The sequence below is a fragment of the Opisthorchis viverrini genome (assembly GCF_000715545.1).
Source record: "Opisthorchis viverrini unplaced genomic scaffold opera_v5_3, whole genome shotgun sequence".
Taxonomy (NCBI): domain Eukaryota; kingdom Metazoa; phylum Platyhelminthes; class Trematoda; order Opisthorchiida; family Opisthorchiidae; genus Opisthorchis; species Opisthorchis viverrini.
Window position 1 is genome coordinate 4547749 of NW_008751659.1, and position 19930 is coordinate 4567678.

Genomic DNA, 19930 nt, shown 5'->3' on the forward strand with positions numbered 1-19930 from the left:
GGTTCCAGCTAAGGCTGACTGTAACACTTTTACTCTGCTCTGCTCCCAGATTCATCGATCGTGTCAATTGGATCTCAGTCCATCAATAGAGTGGGCAAACTTCCCGGGTTTTCACCAAGCTCCCTAAACCGGCATGAAGCCACCACACGATCCAGGTAACATTCGCCAATGGTTGACAGGGATACAGCAGGCCTTGTCACAAAGGACCCGTTGCAGTTAGCCGGCCTTTTCCATGGACTCAACGGAATTTGCACGCAACATTGCGTTCCAACGCATGCGCTGAGGGCGCTTGCTACGGAGTGGTACCTCAGAGAGCACACAGTGTGGCGTTTACGTTGTACCTATCGGCGATTTTTTATGTATAAAAAAGGGACAGTATTAAACATCGACGTGAAAAAGCTGTTCGCTCATGGAGCAAACAAACGTGGTGGCAGCAAATCAATCAGGAACGTACATCCATTCACATCAGTGCACGAGGTGGGGATAACAAAACTGAAGAGATCTGCTACGATACAGCTGCATTGAACATTAGCACCATTTCAGATTTTCCAACATCTTCCCAAGCCTTTTCGCATTACTAACGAGGAAAAATTTCTCATCGGCTGCATAACTCCAAGTAGGGCCTTACCTAATAACAAAATGTGTGTTCGCTCATACACGTCCGTCAAATCTATTCCGCGGTTTCGAAGTCAGTAGCTGACACAGTTCGAGAAGAAATTGAACTAGAAGTAGTAAGGGTAATCCGATGCTCCGGTACAAAGCAATTCAACCACCAATTTCGGCGAACAAACCAACAAGCAAATTAATCCAGAAGGGGAAATTAAATCAAACTGTTTGATGTGACACACTTCCAGCAGGTGACGGTGGGGGAGGAACTCAGGAATCATCAATTTCTGGGTCCAGTCAGGCCTCTAAAGTCCAAAGACCAGAGTGGGGTGGAGGCACGCACCTGTGATTCGAAAAATGGTGCCTTAACCTCAGCTGAGTTGTCGCTTCGATTTCTAGGTGAGACACAACCGGAGGACCTATGAATTGAGGTGTACTTTATTGAATTTTCAATGAAGGGATGACTTTACTTCTTCCATACAGGAGCTTCAGGCTCCCGTCGGACTACAATAGGCCCGCTAGATGCATGGGCGTAGTCAAGGAGCGAACCTCTTGTGGGGCGCCCAGTTTGGATGCATGTTGTTCGGTGACAAAATGACGTGAAATCACTTTAGTCGAATCAAACGGTACTTGCGTTCGGATTAGGTAGAAGTGCCAAGCACATGAACGTGATAAGCAGCCCAGAGTTATATTTCATGTCCTGCGACTCACATTACTCAGTTAGTGGGGAGAATGTAAACCACACGAAGTGGGGGACCTGTAAGTGTACCGTCAACCCAAACAAGTTCTAACGCTTGAAATACAAGGTCTACTTAAACGCAGTGTAGATGAAAAGAGACACTGAAGTAAACCAGAGCAACCGCCACCCTCCCTTTCATCTCAGACGCTTGTTGGCCGCCATTTTTCTCAATCGGTGATCGTCACGCGAAAACCACTCAAAGTGGACGTGTGACTACGTGAGATTAGTTCAGACTGGCCATTCCAAAGGTAGAGTTAAAGAGGCAATCAAATGTGAACTATCCAAAGTTTGACTAAGGGTCACATGGGTCTTGCTTTGAGGTGTGATTAAGGAGCCAGTCAACATCAGATCACGTGGAATGAAGTCCTGTACTGGAAGGTGTCAAAATTCCACCTTACCAAGCAATCGCAGATTTCATCCAGGGATTAGATAACCGTTCAGTGCTACTGAGTCTTTTGCCATCGATTTACATCGTTTCAAGGTGCGTCTACGATTGCAAGCACAAAATAGTGGTGAGGGTGGAAAATGTTCTGGACGAGAGTTGAATAATAATGAAAGGCGTGCGCGGAGAGAATAGTTCACAACAATCTCTTGTGTTTCAACCAAGGATGCACTCTCAAGGGGTTTTCATTTTGGAAAGCTTCTGAATTATCTTAGCTCTTAGCGCTTAGTGTTGAGTGGATTTCACCGTCTGCACAGATAGTACTACATGGTGGCAAGGATGTCTAACCGAGTGGTAAGATACACACCATCAAAAGTGACTATTGTCACCATCAATTTATGGCACATTCCGTCCAGTCGTACGTTTGTTCACTCCTACAAATCAATGTTCTTCGAGTACCGGAGGGCGCTGTGAGTGGAAGGTGGAAAAAAGGGAGGTGGATGGACAAAGGTTGGGTTTTATTCTAAAGGGATTTGGCTATTAGATAATCCACCCACGTTGGTGAACTGATTCCAATCTAACGGAATACACTCAGTAGTGCCAGCGGAATGACGTGGAATCGAGGTTTTCTTCGTTTCTAGGGAGTCATACCAACAGCGTAAACGAGTTATGGAGAAAACTTAATGCAGACTAGTGGTGACTAGGCGCGGCCCAGAAGAACTAGGTCGGATAAGAGTATCCCCTTTAATCAGTGAGGGATGGACTACACAGGTCACACGGTTGTTTTCGTATCAACAAAGTTATGTGCTTGGTATGAGACAGAAGATTTTGGATGACCAGAGCAATCCACAGTTAGCACTATTTGCATAAGCTGGTTTTCGGTCAAGCGTTTTCTCGAGCGGAATTGCTGTCTGCGGGGGGTCGTATAATAAGACACACGGGAATAGCTCTCCCATGCAAGGAGAATCAGCATGCTGGTTGGAGACTACTGTGAATCTGTGCACGTTTACTGCGACCACAAGTAATCACAACAAGCATAAAGTGAAGGGATCTCCACAGAAGAGCATAACGCATTTTACAATGTCTTCATTGAAAAGGGCGGAACACCGAATGAGTGTAGCTGTGCCCGAAAAGCGTCTCATCACCTACCCAAGAAACTCTAAGCTGCGATGGTTCAAAGTACGAAAGAGTGGATTGCCTACAAGATGTGTGAGCTAGCAGAAATCAGAAATATAACACGTGGGGTATGTGGTTGCTTCAAAACGAAAACACTAAAAGAGTCTATCGGTGAAATGGGATACCATCATACCGATAGACGCGAGTAACATGAACGTACCAGTGGGGAGGTGACCGGTTGTGCGGGGGCGGACTTCTGTTGGATTAGTTACTGTATACAGTGGAGATTGTGCACTGACACTGGGCTCTCCTGCGGTGGTATCCAGATGCCCCGTTGCCACAGGAAACCGAGGTCGGTTGAGCTCTGCGACAAAGGGAAGAAGACTGTCGTGATAAACATCGGTATCAGGTAATATAATAAGGGCACGTGCACTAGGAACAGGGTGGCGTTTAGGGTAGTCTGCTATGTAATTAACAGATATGTAGACGTACTTTCTGCAGATGTTGGAGACGGCCTCTTGGGTTCCGGCTGGAAGAACACCGAATAAAAAGTGTGGACAGGAATGATGCGCGCGAAAGTTGTAGTGAAAAAACAGCACTAGCAGGACAAAACTGTGGCACTTGCAGACACAATGCATAGGTAAGCATATATGTATCGTCAGCTGGCGAATTTCAAGTACACGAAGACGAAGTGAACCGTCAGAAATAGGCACCTATCTTATTAACTACGGCCGTCATGGCTACTGCATTAAAATTGCTTCAAAAGTACAGTCCGCAGAGTAGCTTTCCACTTGTGAGTTGCGCACAAATGACCAAATAGTTACTCGGTATCCTTAGATATGCTTTTTCTTCGGTATCTTAATCGAACAAACATTGGGTTTCAATACGCACGAATGTAGCGAGGTGGATCCACACGTACTTGTTTTCAACAGTGACGGCGACCCTGCGCTCTACGTGTAAATTTTTTATCAGCCATTAGGTTGTTGTGAGCGATAAGAACAAATACACGCCTAAGCACAGTCTACACAATACGCCATGCGTGCACCAATCGCATGGTCACGGTCACGAAGTAACTTATTTTCAAAGAACGACAATACAATGAAAACTTCGGTGTCAGATGACTGCGGAAATATGTGGTAAAAGCACAGGGTTGTATTTACGCACAAATTTATCCGCTCCCGCCACCAATGCGCAGCTACCTATCCCACCTCCCCAAATCATCGGAGAGCGAAACTGTGGCAGCTACCACCACTGTAGCGGTTCTTACAGCTGATAATGATGAGACTAAAGGCAAAGACTAAGGCAAAAAGTTAAGCGTAGTACTCTCAGCAGTAAAGCTGTAGGACATGAGAATTTCCAATCCAGAAGCAAGCCCCCTCCACATTGCTCGGGAAAACTAGCTGAATAAGGAATGCGACTATTCAGGTACTGATGCAAATGAGCCAGTTCTGTGGAAGTGGCACGTACTGGACCCCTTTACACAGTATCAAGGAAGTAAAATCACGTTCGGTGATCATGTGTCGGAATGCTGAAGACCGTGACTGCAGCAGCACAGAATTGCTGTTCCATTTACCTCTGTTAAGGACAAAACAACTTGATGCTACAAAACCTGTCCGATTTCGCAGCACAAACAACCTGCGAAGTTTGACCGGGAACCCGGTGGATTACGTCGAAAAGTTTTTTAAACTAGATTTGATCTCTTGGACTATCACAATGGTCCGTAAACAAAACCACACCATTGATCGACGGGTGACTTGGTAAGCGATTTGACAGACACCAATTGGAACAGTGAATTGAACAAATATAATGTTTTCAGATTTGAGAGTTGGGCGCTATCACAACACCTGTACTAGTTCCGGTTTAGCCCAGAAAACAACTGCATCGCTGTAAGACGATTGATACCCCCTATCGGAAATGTGTGGAGTGCAAATCCAGGCTAGCATCGACTGAAGCTTATTCATCTGACTTCCTTAAACTCTAATGTTAACATAAAAACAGACCGGAACAACTGTTTCGCTATTATTGAGAACAATCGGGTGAATAAGATATGCTATGCATCTAGGATGTTCGTATTTCCATTGGGCTGGAATTCCACTTCGTAGTTGGTGAAGTACATCTACTTCTACGTAAGAAGTGAAACATAAGAAGTCTTTTCAGATATTGGTTTTGGAAAGTGAATTCATGCGATTAATTCGAAAATCGGCAAGACGGTTTGCGTTTAGGTAGGGGGACCGGGTTTTACATCGATTGGAATTCAGCAAATAACCTGTCATATTCCTGTAAAACCGTCATTAAGAAATGTTGTTCCATAGTGAGAGACTAGAACATTCTTAAATGCTGTAAAACACGAAAACTTGCCTCTGTTTGTAACCAAGCGGGTGTGTGAGTTCGATTCTCTCGTAGCATACTAGGGCGCCGCTGGTTAGCGGGACTAGTTGTGGCTACATCAGGTAACGGTGATTGCGTGACCGGCACACGAGGGTGACTGGCGCGGTAAGCTGCTGGATTTGCGACAATTCGACCCACAGTGCTCATGGGACAGGTCCTAAAACACATGAAAAACTATTCGGTAAGGCGCAACATAAATATGCATACAGTAGGACGTTCTGAGCTGAATTGTTTGGATATTCAAACGAACTCAGAAAGTCTAGAGGTTTCATCCAGGAATTGTGAGGGAGGTGGCAGCTACATATATGATTATATTTTGGATTTACAAAACAGCCAACTTACGGCCGCATCATTAATCTACGTTTCGTGCTACTCGGAAACAAAAGATTTCGGCCGAAGTTATGAAGTTAACGGACCACTGATTAATTGTGCTATTCGAGTTCGAAATGGCCCGAAATATCGTGCTTTTTTCCAAGGCTTCTGTCTAGGTTTTGATAACTTGACAGTTAGATGGCTATATAGTGAAAGGACTTCACAGATGAATGATGTCGATATAGCGTGACCCACAAGTAGATGGAGTGTAACCGAGTTATGTTGGACCGTGAAACCACACTTATCCGAAAAGTTCGAACATGAGACAAAACACATCCCGTTGGTTAAGATTTGCCTTCGAAGACAGCACGCCACTTATTGCACTCGCCTTTCAATTTTTACAGCGAGGTGGGCACCTAAAACTGTCCGTGTGGTAGTTGAAAAGTGGACAGTGTTTGTCAGACACTCGCGTCTGACAAAACCGTAGCCACGCAGTGAAAAAGTACGGGTTTATTTCTAGAATACATTGGTACCACTATCTTACATATTGCTTCCCATCAAATTCACGACAATAGTTTTAATGTGAGGCTCGAGGTGATTTCGAGGCTAACTACTATATACCAAGTTGCCAGTACTGGTACGCTTAGGGTTAGCTAAGAAACAGTAGATGAGCAGGGTGTGCCATTATAAAGCGGAAATGCGAACGTACCCTGTTTCGGATGGAGGCCGCAAGTTGCGAGGAAAAGGGTCTACTGGTTAAAGAACGAGAGGAGATAAGAAAAACAGATTTATTTGCCAGAACTGTGCGCAGTAATATCGGTATGAGTTGGTGAGGACGAAATATTAAAAAACGGGAGGCACATAAAGTGATTCTGACTGATAAAGAAAAAGTGTAAACAAACTACACCTGACTCGAAAAAACCAGGACCGAAAAGGAGAAAAACGAAGGCTCAAAAGAGCTTATATTGAGCTGCCGAACTACACTAGTACTGAAGCCCAATGAGACAAAATGAAGAGTTATTTCTACCTGTTACGATTGTAGGCGAGATGGCTAATTAGTTAAAGCGCGAATTTACTAACCGGAAGATCCGTGGTTCGAACCCAAACACTGCCTCTCGGCTTTCCGTGTATAGGCTTGGGCGACCTGGCAGTGGCTCAGCTTACGTGCTAGGCACTGAAAGGGTGTTACAGCTGAACGACTATCAATGGTTTTCCGGATATTACACTGGACTTTGGTAAGAGAGAGAGCTGGCGGGGTAGGCAGCTATCCGATCCGAAGAACTAAAGAGCCTGAAAACGTCTGAGAACCGGTGACCTTATAGCAAATCATCGGTTAGGGGGCGGCGCCAGGTTCACTTGTAAACTACCAATGGTTAATGAATTGACTGCTACAGAAAACGGCATGAAGCGCCTTAAGTTTGAAGGACCTGCCGCACACATCCATCCACTATGTCCCAATGGGACGTTCCTTCCACAGATCCCAGTTTCCCATGGACTAGATGTGGACAGGTCACGAGGTGACAAAACGAGGTGAGAGCACCTACGGTCAGACTGAATGTTCCAGATTTTCTCGCCCACCTAATGTGTGCCCAGGGCTGTCTACGAGCATTCACACAGACGGTTGAAGTTCAGAAGTAGTAGTAAGGCTGTCTAGCTATTTATCACTTTGAAGTGGACTTTTGTGAATGACGGCTGGATAGACCCATAAGGAGTGTAAAAACCGTTTGTTTGAACGCTTTTTTAGGGGCTTCAGAGGTTTCTGGATTGAATAGCTCACTCTTCCTTCAAACAGTATTGGGGAAGGAAAGCATCACGAACTGGGTTGACCAAACATTCTTAGGACCCTCCAAAACACCTAGAGCATGACAAACTTTCCCCAGATAGTTCGACTAGGAAGTGACAACAGATGCTCCACTGGAATAAGTTAAGTGGGACGTCCTATCAGGTGGCCCAGTAACTGTAACCAGAATCATTTGAACCTTGGTCAGGAAAATGTAAAGATCTCATGTGTGGCAAGTTGCTCTTACTTCGCGTTGCCGTATCATGGCGCATATCTCGTAAACGTTTCCAGAAAGGGGGTTTGGAATAGAAAGCAACGCTTCCTTTGATAGGTGATGGCTTTGTACACTACACATCTGCGTTAACTTGCAGGTATTTACATGCCAACCTAGCAATTTCAACATAGTGCCAAGTACTGGGTTACGCAACGCACCATTCTGCCGCGTATACGTCGCAGCTAGATAGCCCTCTAGACTACAAAGACACTGACGGTAGAATGTTTGACGGCGTTTGGGGTCTCCGGATTTAAGAGACCAATGTCAACGAGTATTAAAGATGCCCCCACCGTTACTTTTCATACGTGGGCGTTGGGCTCCAGTGAGATTTAATTATGGCATCAAAGATGAACGCATACCGAAAAAAACGACTAGTTGCGGCGTTCTGTTCGAAGTGCAATATGCAGGTAAGTGATCATCAAATAATAAAACGATATCTTCCGCATAATCTTCAGATATCGATTTGACACCTGAATTCATGTCGTTTTGAGTGCACGGTTTATGGTGACACCAATGACGACAATGAACAAAAAGCGGAGACAGGGCTACTCTGAAGAACCTCAGTAATTGCGTATAGCATACAGAAGGTTCATTGTGATCTTTAACGGGAAGCATGAATGATACATACAGCCTTTTGGTAAACTTTTACCACCTGAAGTGGCTGTCCCCCGGTAAACCAACCAAAAAGACGAACACCATTCTTGTCGAAACAAGAAAACGAATACGAAGTTGGCAAATGAACGAGTATTTGTAAACCTCGACGGCATTACCTCCAGCCCAGTGTGTATAGCAGAGAGGGGGCGAGATGGTCCAAGTGGTCAGAGCGCGAAATTACTGACCGCAGGGTCCGTGGTTCGAATCCGACCTCTGCCTCTCGATTTCCCCTGTCTAGGCTTGGGCAACCTGGCAATATACCAGCCCTCGTGCTCCCTTCTGGTGGCATGGCAGTTAGGCACCGAAAGAGTGCCACAGCTGAACAGTTTTTATAGAAGAGTGAAACTATCTGTCATCGAGGGAGATCTCGATTGCTGGGCACAGCTCAAGCATTTGCACTATGAAGCCAGTGGGCACGGATAGGGTTGACACCGCAACAGCAGTTACAATAATTTCTGATACTTTCGGGAATACGCAAATTCAGTTCCAGTTATTTGGAATGCATTCTCATTCCTGAATTGGATGGGATAACGTGATTTAATCAGAACCTGCAGACCGGCCTCTGAAAAACGCGGATATGAATCATCTGGCTATGTAAATCAATGGCATCTCAAAGCGGAAAGAACAGTGATTATAAAGTCGACGACGACAACTCGAGTTGAGTTAGTGGAATGAAGGGTGGACACAGATGTAGAGAACCAAATGGTTGTTGAAAATATTCCGTTACTTAGTTAAGAAGCTGGTTCTGGATTTAAGCCGAAGTTCTGATACCATTTTTCAATATCCCGACCGACTTTCGGCCACGGTTTACTGAACAGTATGTAAACTGATATTTAATCAACATTATAACTGGACTTTGTTGTACCCGAGGCGATGTATCATCACGCCCCAAGGAGTGCAAGTGACCGCGTTGAGATCCAGTGTCCATTAAATGCACGCTAAGAAGTGAACTTAATTACCTGTCATGAGCATGGGAGTGGTTGTCACAGCTCAAACAAGGAACGCTTGTAAAAATATGGGAATGAGAGGAACCCAGGGGTCTCAAACTCCGTTGCATAGATTTCAACCTATGGTTGAATTAATCAAAAATCCTATGGCAGCAGTATAGGTAATCCAGACAATCCATATTAAGACCTCCTCACAGCCCGAACTGTTTTGTAAATCGACTTTACCTGATCCATTAGGATTCACAATGATGAAATCATCCAGATGTGGTTCGTCTGGTTCAGCTTCTCCCACAGGTTGTAGCACATACGGCAAATTGCGATCTTGGTTGAGTTGCGCCGCCGGAACATTACGCGTTACATTTGGGATTCGTAGAACTGAACTGCCGCGAGATGGTACTGGTGGTGCTGTTGGAGGCTGGACACCTGAAGGACGAAACGATTCCGGGGTGGGTAATGAATATGGAACCGGTTCAAGAGGCAGAGCGGAAGTGTCTAATTCATCTTCAATATAGTCGTCCACTGTAGTTCGTGACATTTCATCATCCAACTCGTCAACGAGGGAACCCACTGGATGCATAGCAGTTGGGTCATGGTAGGCCGGTGTTTGCGTTAGACGTAAAAATTCCATATTGGATGGCGGTAGTGAGTCTGGAGCCTGGTAGGAGTAATGAAGAATGGAAGAATAGAATACGCCAAGTATGGGGCGGAAGAAAGCGACCAAAAAAGATATCTCAGGACTAACTTCTTCTACCTAGACAGGAGTTACAGCCGTGGTCCCTGATTCTGATAAAGTGAGAACAATGAGACTAAACACGCTTTCAGATGGATGAACAATGTGTTGAAACAACTGATCTAGGTAAAGAAACAATGTTATGTAAGCCGACTATCACAGTTAGGGGCAGTCAAAGTAGTGGAGATTGAACAGTTAGGAAATGAATACCGATGAGGTAGGTTAGAACCAATAAAGGTTCAGTCACATTTGGCCACCGAAAAACGGGGTCACAGCAGGTGGTTTTGACCCTAGTGTCTCCGGCCGGGGCCCATAAACCAGAAGATGGTATCTGCCAACATGACTGAGTTGGCTGATCAAGGCCTTCATACTGAGAATGCATATCACTCACACCTGAACAGTCCACCTTTGGGGCTGACGCTATTATTTTGGTTGGGTCGCACCAAACTCGAGTTTCGCCATTATGAGAACAAGAGATGTCCTTAAATCACGCGGGGTGTACCCCCCAGACATCTAACATGGAAGGTGCGCGTGTTAAATCTACTAAGCCATATGCGACCGGAAAATCACGTCCGAAGATACACATGTTTGAGCCATTAGAAATGCGCATCCAAATGAAGGCCCGTACTGTCCTGGTCGTACCGGATGTCCGCCGGACAGGAATTCCGGGTCACCAGGGTCGTTTTGAACGGGACTGGACAGTGTTCGGACAAGTAGGGTTGGCATCGGACTTCCTCAGTCAGAAGTCGTACAAACATTGACATGAAAATTGGATTGAGGACCTGCCAATGAAGGTTCGTTTTCACCTGAGACAGTTCAAGTAGGTGAAAGGCTTTTATGTGGTCACCAGTAAGTGGTACAGGTCCATTTGGTAAAGTTTAAATGAGAACGAAGGCATTATGGTACTTTTGGATGAAACTTCTAATCACACAACAATGCGCCAAATATTAGCTATGCTCAAAGAAGGCCCTGGATACAGTCCCCATAAGAAAGGACGAGTTATCTCCGAAAGTATGGCGGTTCGAGGGATAACATTTGGTCGACCACTTTGCTTGATAAACAAGGACGTCTTAAGAACGTCTTAAGGACGTCTTAAGACTGACAAATGCGTTGGCATAAAACTACGATCAGAGATAAATTCATGAGAGGAATGATTCTTTTCACTATTACGACTAGTGATGTAAGCACGTGAACCAACTGGGGCTTCAGATCAGCTGATCATTTTATCGATCGGTATAAAGTGATCATATGACAACATTCTAAAAAAATGCGATGCATATGTCACGTCTGTGACGAGCAACTGGGATGAACATGAAATTCACTTGTTTGAATCGGCCAATGGAGAAATATCGCTAGGTTATTATTGTTCGGGAACCAAGAACAACTATTAACAGGATAGCACAGCCCCAACTGGCTGGCAAGTGATATTGGACTTGGAAGCCCTATTTGAAAAATCAAACACAAACACAACATACGTTTGGTCAGCCACTGCTCTGTGCCAATAAGTTTTTATTCCGGCGATTCAGTACGACCCTCTGGTCGTCTAATTCACCGTGAAAAAGAGCTATAAAGGGAAGGACTATGGAGTCATAGACGATTCAATCTTATAGGCTTGGAAATAACAAGAGTGCCACACTGCTCCAGCAATTATAATCCACTTCACCATAATTTGCAACAAACGTGCACCCCAGTTATTGGCTTCCAACGTATTACTTCCTGTGGGCTTTTTCTTTATCCAAGGTTCGCAATTGAATTCGGCATGACCAGCAGAAAAAATTCTTCTTCAGCGTCCGTATTCGGGATAACGTAGTTCGACGGGATAATAATACCTGGGCGACGGGCTTGCTCCTGTCTATTGGGCGTAGCACAATTATAGCTGCTTTGTACATAATCAGAAAACAGTGGTGTTCGATTGTAAACCACGTTGTCTTGATAAAAGTTGTCTACTTCGCACTCACGTGAGGCGCGTAAAAATCTTCCCATCGAAATCATGACGTATTCAAGCTTGAATTAGGGAAGTTTGCACATTAGTAAACAGGCCCTACCCTATTGAAAAGAATCCACAAGTAGACAATGGTGTACGTGTTCGGTTTAAATAAAAAGACAATAAAACAAAATACAATCATGAAACTAGACTCGTTTACGAAACAAGCTGGAGTTAACGGAGGATTCAACAGAGTTTCAGCTGAAAATCTTGTTTACGATATTCTTCAACTGAATATGCCACCTCAATTTTCAGTAAGTACGATATTCCAGCAACCTTAGTAGTGTTCCGTCAAGAAAAACGCACTTCTTTTGAACATAACAGGAAATATACAGGTAGTTATCGTTGGTGATTGGATTTAAGTATGACTACCAAGTACTAGTACTTAGTACTTACTAGATACTACTATTAAGTACAATTACTACTTGACTACAGCTAAAAGGCCAGAGTGCGTGACATCAATGGGGCGCAATTAAACTCGACTGATACAACCTGCCACCAAGATACCAGTACGATATACTGATTCGAACGATTGGCCTGGTGATTCAGGTGAAAGCGAATCGTCGCTCCGGAAGGGAATGAAGGAACGAAACGTTGAATTAGGGAAGAGTATTCGTAAGAAAACAATTGCAGCCCTAAAGTGGCATATGATGAAAACGATCCGCAACAAACGGTACAAAGATAGTGGGTGTGCACGTGACAAATCGTGAGCCAAGCAAAATCAGGAAAATCTTCAAGCAACTGACAGTGAATTTCAAGTGAAGATCACGGGACTCTCATTGATACCGGTGTTAGGTTTTATGTTCAACAACATAAGGAAACGGAGATTGTGACAAAAAAACTATCACATCTAGAACTGTCAAAACGTGGGTACCGAACAGACGTTCATCCAGACAACGAAATAGTGAGTGGTATAGGCGAGACAGAAAGCTGAAGAAAGATATCCTGAATTCTTCGTCAATGGCTAGTTTTTACTACAACAGAAGGCCAACATAGGAAATCGATACTCTGACATTTAGATGACATTTTTCGCCCGGAAGCAGCTAAACACTTACTTTTCGGATGTTAGGAGGAATACCCTGTTTCATCCGCTCCTGTGTGAGCGGCGCTTTTCGAGGGTCGATATAAAATGCATCTGTTCTGGTACCTTGTCCTGGTGACATCGCCGGGGTATTGCCAGTAACAGGAGAACAAGAACTGAACGGTAACTGTTCTCTTCGGATTCTGTTCGGTCCAGTTTGTGGGACCTGTCCTTTCAACCCAGGCTTGGCGGACACTGACGGATAAAAACAATCAAAAAAATTCATTGAATCGAGCCGAATTGAAGAGGTATACGCAAAGTGGATTGACAAAAGGAAACCGAAGTAGAATGAGCAAGATAAATGACACGGTTGACAATATCAAAGAACTATTTGAGCGTTCAAACGGATGGCTGGGGCGACCACGCAATACGACATAAGACAAAAATGCGCACGGTTACCACTGAACGACTGAACAAGCCGATAATTTCAAAAGTGTTTAATATTAGGTAGTTTGAACATAAGCTTCCTCGCACGAAACGCATGCAAGTGATGTCATCAGTTGAGCTGATCTGCGGGTTGACACATCATTACAATATGAATAGGTGGTTGACAGCGTTAGGTACTTCAACTACGCCCCTCAACGTATGTATGAACGACACCACTTCACGCATAAGCTCGAGTAAGTTCGATACAGACGACATATCCGCAAATGATCGAAATGAGGGTATCCAGGTATTTTGGGAAAACAGTAAAACACTGACTCAAAAGAATATTTACGAGAAGAGATGAGCAGCAGCAGTCTACCAAAGTTATCCGTCGAACAAGCAGCTTCATGCATTTTCTTGGTCAAAAGCTAGGATGGAAACCTGAATCTGCAAATCAAATTTCAATTCCACCAAGGTGGATGTGCGAAAGTAGAGAGACTAACTGGGTGTGAATGAATACTTTTGGTGTTTGTCTTCTCTATGAGCACCAACTTTCAGCGAGCCGGACAAAGGACCCACAAGCGAACAAGGCGCTAAAAAATTAAGAATCTTGAAATTACTTCATCAAGTGTGAATGAAGGTCCGAAGCGAAGTTATTTGATTCGTTTGTTGGGTATTTCTCAACACCGAAAAGACTGGAAATCGGAAGGCAACTTGGTGTACAAAATCAGAGGAAAGAGTCTATCCGTACAGAGCTCTCGGCTAGGACACTTGATGCATCTTTGGGTAGTGAAAACCGTTCTGGCCATCCCGATGGGAATATCGTCTTTAGCTCTAACACAGACACTGATGCAACTACGATTACTTCGATGTAAGCATGAAACTTCGTTTCGCTTCTAACCAGTCTTACGGCAGCACTTTGCAGTATGCAGGTGAGAAGTGCACATCAAATCGCCAGACAGCGTAATTTGCAAATGAGTGCACTTCACCAAGCGCCCGCAATATGGTGTTCATATAGATAAGGTTAGCGGAAACTCGACAACCACGACTACCACCTGAGCCCCAAGGAAGACAAAACTTGTAGTAGGCTGTGGAAGAGTTTCCAACAACTGGGCCGTATACACAGACACTGATGCAACTACGATTACTTCGATGTAAGCATGAAACTTCGTTTCGCTTCTAACCAGTCTTACGGCAGCACTTTGCAGTATGCAGGTGAGAAGTGCACATCAAATCGCCAGACAGCGTAATTTGCAAATGAGTGCACTTCACCAAGCGCCCGCAATATGGTGTTCATATAGATAAGGTTAGCGGAAACTCGACAACCACGACTACCACCTGAGCCCCAAGGAAGACAAAACTTGTAGTAGGCTGTGGAAGAGTTTCCAACAACCTTATGGGCCGTATGCTCTGTCAGCAAATACGTACCGCTTCAGAACAAACACCGGAATTGGGAATCTCCTCAGACTAACGCCAGTTATAAGTGAGTCCCTAAAATATTTCAGCGAATCCATACTGCATACCTGAAACAAACGAAAGCTACCACAACGAAAATACCACATAAACATAACTCTTAAGAAAAGTACAGTTTTGATCGAACGGTACTGCAGCCATAGAAATCTGTAGTAAAAAAGTCCTGTAGGGAAAAAGATCATTCGGAAGGATGATTAGGTTGTCGAAGTCTGATGTTTTACATTCGACTCAGTACTCTTTGATAAAGAAACAGATATAAAACAAGACAAAGCAATCTTTATTAGCCATTTTGTGGACTATCCGGTGAGGAACTAGTCGCTCGCCTTAACAGTGCGAGAACAGAAGTTTTAGCCAACAACACTGGATAAAACAATGATCGTAGTTTTCTTTCTGAAAATATACTGCGATACATGGAAAATCGTACCAACTGAAACATGAAGCGGCCTTTGTGCAACACGTTTAGTATATTAATGTCATAAACGGGAGATTCAGTTGTCTCTCTTGAAGAGCAAATTGATAGGCAAATGAGTGTATTTGTCGAAAACAAGGAGGCGATATGGTGTCGTAACAACGAATCTAGGTGATATGCAGCACTTACCCGTGGAGTCTCGGCGTCCTGGATGCAGGAACGGATGTTCGAGGAAATGCGCTGGAAAGGAAAACAACGGAAGAACATAACACAAAGAACAGAAATTAAAGTAAGTACAAAGGTCCAGTTACTGAATCAGACACGGATAACAAAGGATGATGACGGTGGAGCAAAATAAAACAATGAGATCGAAAGATGAAGTCCCCGCATGCTGACCCAACAGTCAACTAACAAAGCAAGAAAGCCAGTGTGAGAAGCTAAAGGGTTCAGGTGTGCGATCGGGAGAGAGGTCCAAATATATATCAGCTGAAAAAGGAACATGTTCGATTACACACCTGATGTTTCAGTAAGTCAATGTTCAATGTAATCTCAGATATAAGAAAGCGACAACTTTCTGTTTTGATGAGGTGCAGGAGGAACAGTTGAAAGAACCAAAAAGCGGAACTCAGTGGCAGCTTACCAAAGTCAATTCTGTCTCTTGGTTCACGAATCAACATGTGCAACAATAGTCGGCGAAGTGGATCACTTGTTGTAGCCGGTATTCTAAAAAGTACATGGAATAGTGGGCGGGGACGTCCTCATAAAGGATAGGAAAAAAACATGAAATATTCAAGAGACGAATCATGAAATGGGAATTCTGGAGCTCTTTCTAGAGACTTAGTATTGAACAGGGATTACCGGAATTTGAAAAAAGGGGACAAATGTCCAGGTCCATCTATTAACAAGCGCAACACCGCAAGGTACACAATGTATGTTAAATATGTTGGGAAATACACACAGTATAGATAACAGCTGTCGTGAAGAAATGTGGTTTTGAAGGTTTCACAAATTCAATCAACTCAAAAATTGACAGCTCAACTTTAGTTCGGGTCTGTACAAAAATGGTTCAGTGATGTCAGTTCCTCATGAAGAGTTGACTACTCGTGTTTCGTTATCCTAAAACCACTGATTCTAGATCGTTCAGTCCTTACGCAACCAGTCGACAAGCTGTTAAGCCCCAAACTGTTTGGTGATTTAGAGTGTACATGAAAGGGTCTGCAGCGTTCGTAAAAGATTATCGGACGAAATATCTGAGTGTGGTCGTTGGCTTGTTCGCTGAGCTGGCAACTTGATTGCAAACGTCTCATCACCATCATCAGTGCGTTATTGTGGAGCGTAGTAGTGCGTAGCGGTGGGTTGGTGGTTGAGTGCTAACCTTTTGTTGGATACACCTGAGAATGGTGTCGAAACGTCGAAATCAACTCACTGTGGTCGTAAGTTGGGCGTTCTGCTATAAATATTCTTCAGTTGTTCCGGGTTGTTGGCGAAGAACGGGGCCTTGCCAGTGAGACACTGGTACAGGATAACACCCATGCTCCAGATATCTGCGCGTGCATCATACTCACGGCACATGAGTACTTCTGGCGCCTGGAAACACACGGACAAAATGAAAGACGCCGGGAACTGTTAGTCATTAGAACAAACAGTGGAAGTGTCATCGAAATTATTCGTCGACAATGTGCTTTATCAACAAATTAGCCTTATCCTAACTCTTAGATTCTGCAGTGTTCTCAATCAAATGTTTCCTTCGCTGAAAGCTCCCTCAACCTAATTTCAGCAATGTTCCACTGAAGTAACTGCCCTTAAGCTCATACAGGCCGGAAAACTCCGCTTAAGAAATTAGACTGGAAGGTGAGGTTAAGTTTGGGCGTTCATCGTTACGGATAGTGTGTCTGTCCTAGTGATTGGTTTTGGGGGATCCTGAACAACTTAGAACACATGGACTGTGACCTCACGTGTCTGCTGTTGATTCACTTTGGACAACGCAAAGCAGATGGCGTCACCCCAAAAGCCGTCTTATAACTTGACATCCAAGTCTCTATGGAAACAAATGGATAAATATTCCAAATAAAAAGATGGTGACGCAATACATTAGTTTAACCCAGTGCTGAAAACAAATTCCACTGTGGAGGGACATGTGCAGGTGAACTTCCAGATATAACAATCTAATCAATGGATGTAAAGTGCATCACGCAAACTAAGATTTCAGCATAACCCAAAACAGTTTATCTCGATGAGGAAAGTGGAGTTTAGGGATGCAACAACACATCGAGAAGGATCCGTTTCACATTCGACTGCTCCATATAACACGCTTTTAGTTGGAATGTGTTGCATGTCAGGGAACTGACAGATGGCCACAAAAATAACTCGGAATCTGTCTCCCGAAAAAGCACAGTAGTCATTCTCCTTCCCGGGGTGGTCGGACTGAGTGTCAATATCGATAGCGCAACATGAATGTTCAAAAATGATGCTCCGCTGTCATAACAATCGGTTCGAATATTCGCTATAGACCATTAGCCACAGTAGATACCAAATGTCAAAAAAATCGGACGTGCCGCGGATGGTCCCAGTGTAAACGAGCAGGTCTGTTTATTGAAGGGAAGCTACCCACAAAGTTTCTGGAAGCTCTTCGACAGCCCGTGACCGTTTTCGCCCTTCTTAAGGTTCATCAAGTAGACGCAGTCCCCGAGTTTCCGTCAACCTTACGCCCTTCTTGAACCCAAACTATACGAAATTAGCGATTACCTGATGAGCCCAAAGAAGAGCGAAATCGGTCGTGGGATGTCGAAGAGCTTTCAGCAACCTTTTGAGTAGTCTCCTTTCATGAAAATATACTGCGATGTCTCGAATATCGTGTCAACTGAAACATGTGGCCAACTCTGTGCAGCACAATCAGTTGAAGAATATCATAAGCAAGAGATTCAGTTGAGTTTCTCGTGACAACAAAATTGACACGCAAACGAGTACATTTGTCAAGGTCTGTATCATGATGGACGTACACACATAGAAAGGCCTGGAAGGCGCTTATGTAATACCTTGATCAACCTGCAGGATAGACCTGAACAAGGCAGGACACAGACAACAAATGTGACGAACCTTTTAACCCAACTGGATTAAGTGATACGAACGCAATAAGCAACGATTACATCCGGTGTCCTGCAGGGTTCCCAGCCTACCAGTAAGCACCTCCGGTGCCACAAGTTCACGTTCTACTTTAACATCAATCACGAGTACGGGAAACCAACAGGCCCCTTAGAACATATCCATCAACATGATGCTCCTGCTGACTTTTAAGATGCAAGAGATTGATTCACTATTTATAGCTGGTATTGGTATGGTCAGTGCATTAGCAGCCAGCTGCCTACACACTCGCAAATTTTCAATACACAACAATAGCTATTAGCGTAGGAACAAACAGAGAACATGCCTTCCATGTACGAGCGTAATCACAACCATATGCATCTAACACTTCGAATGTGCAGGGAATTTCGGTTCACACCACTAACAGCGATGAGAACTAGGTATTCCGTCAACAAATGTACTAAGCTCATCAATCGAATTATAGACACGACTGGACAGATGAGTAAATCAATACTCGAAATGGTAAATACGTCGACAGTTTTGCTAACAGTACAGGAAGGCGAACAAGTGGCACGTCTCGGCATTTTGACAGACCACAATGAAAGCAGCTTCAAGTTGGGCCTTCAAAATAGTTTGTGAATGCTAATCAACTGAGCACTTAAGACATGAGTTTGTGTTGAATGGCACTGTTGCCAAATCACGGTATCAGAACATCTCGCCGTCATTTAATACTTCAGTTAATGAACTCCATTTGTCGTGTGGATGACACACAAAGTGAACATCTCCGTGATGAGATCACTTCCTGTGGATGGAACGGTTTGCTCCGCAAATGACAGTAATCCAAGAAAAGTAATTGTTGGGAATGTACGCTAGGATCGATAGCATACAGTAGAAACTGTCTTGAATCCAAGTTGTCTATCGCCCCTTTAGTAGTGCCAACCCAGTTCATTGACTGATCTCAAGAACTAGATGATTACGACGGTCCCCCCCTGTTATGGTCCACCAGAATTAGTGAAGATCATACATAACGTGGGTGTCAGAGACAGCTCGGTGTTTAACAAGCGCATTTAATGACAGAAAGGTCCATGGTTCGAACCCGATCGGTGCATCTCGACAGCTCCTGTCTAGCTTGAGCAATCTGGTAGTGTCTCAGATTTCCGTCTCGTGGCAGAGAAGCTGGGCATTGAGAGAGTGGTACAGCCGAACGATATACAACGTGGTATGAGTGGAAGGATTCGTAGTTCACAAACAACCGACACAAATGTGGCACATATTCCCAGTGTGCAAAAGCTAAAATCGCTTACGAAAACCCTCAGCTCATTCAGTAGTTGTTAGGATGGTGGTGATTCAAATGGTTTGACCTTCCATCTAGCAGCCACCATCGAAGGCTTCAAAACCAACTTCATCACTTTTGTGGCCACAAATCGAATAGAATACAGGCAAAAACCTACGAATTATCACAGGACACGGTGTGAGCCCAAGTGAGATACGTCCACTCGAAAATGCGAAGTAACCCTGCCAGTGGAAACCATACATACATAACATGGTCCAGCTGTGGCAACCTTTCGGTACCTAGCTGCTGCACCACCCGAAGAAAGCGTAAGGACA

The 19930-nt window shown here is 44.2% G+C and overlaps 2 protein-coding genes across 2 annotated transcripts in view; one reads left to right on the forward strand and one right to left on the reverse strand.

Annotated features, from left to right (window-relative positions):
* Nucleotides 1–19930, reverse strand: part of T265_00379 (hypothetical protein) — a gene marked incomplete at both ends in the record, with an annotated part of 38780 nt that overhangs the window by 7612 nt on the left and 11238 nt on the right. Inside the window, 8 exons of the mRNA XM_009164124.1 lie at nucleotides 3064–3372; nucleotides 5198–5388; nucleotides 6253–6295; nucleotides 9424–9949; nucleotides 12968–13188; nucleotides 15431–15481; nucleotides 15882–15964; nucleotides 16668–16828. Coding sequence (XP_009162388.1) covers nucleotides 3064–3372; nucleotides 5198–5388; nucleotides 6253–6295; nucleotides 9424–9949; nucleotides 12968–13188; nucleotides 15431–15481; nucleotides 15882–15964; nucleotides 16668–16828 — 1585 coding nt within the window. The remainder of the gene's footprint in view (nucleotides 1–3063; nucleotides 3373–5197; nucleotides 5389–6252; nucleotides 6296–9423; nucleotides 9950–12967; nucleotides 13189–15430; nucleotides 15482–15881; nucleotides 15965–16667; nucleotides 16829–19930) is intronic.
* T265_00380 (hypothetical protein) lies at nucleotides 10447–10689 on the forward strand (the record flags this gene model as incomplete). The annotated part of the gene is made up of 1 exon (XM_009164125.1): nucleotides 10447–10689. The coding sequence occupies one exon, from the start codon at nucleotides 10447–10449 to the stop codon at nucleotides 10687–10689; it is 243 nt and encodes an 80-aa protein (XP_009162389.1).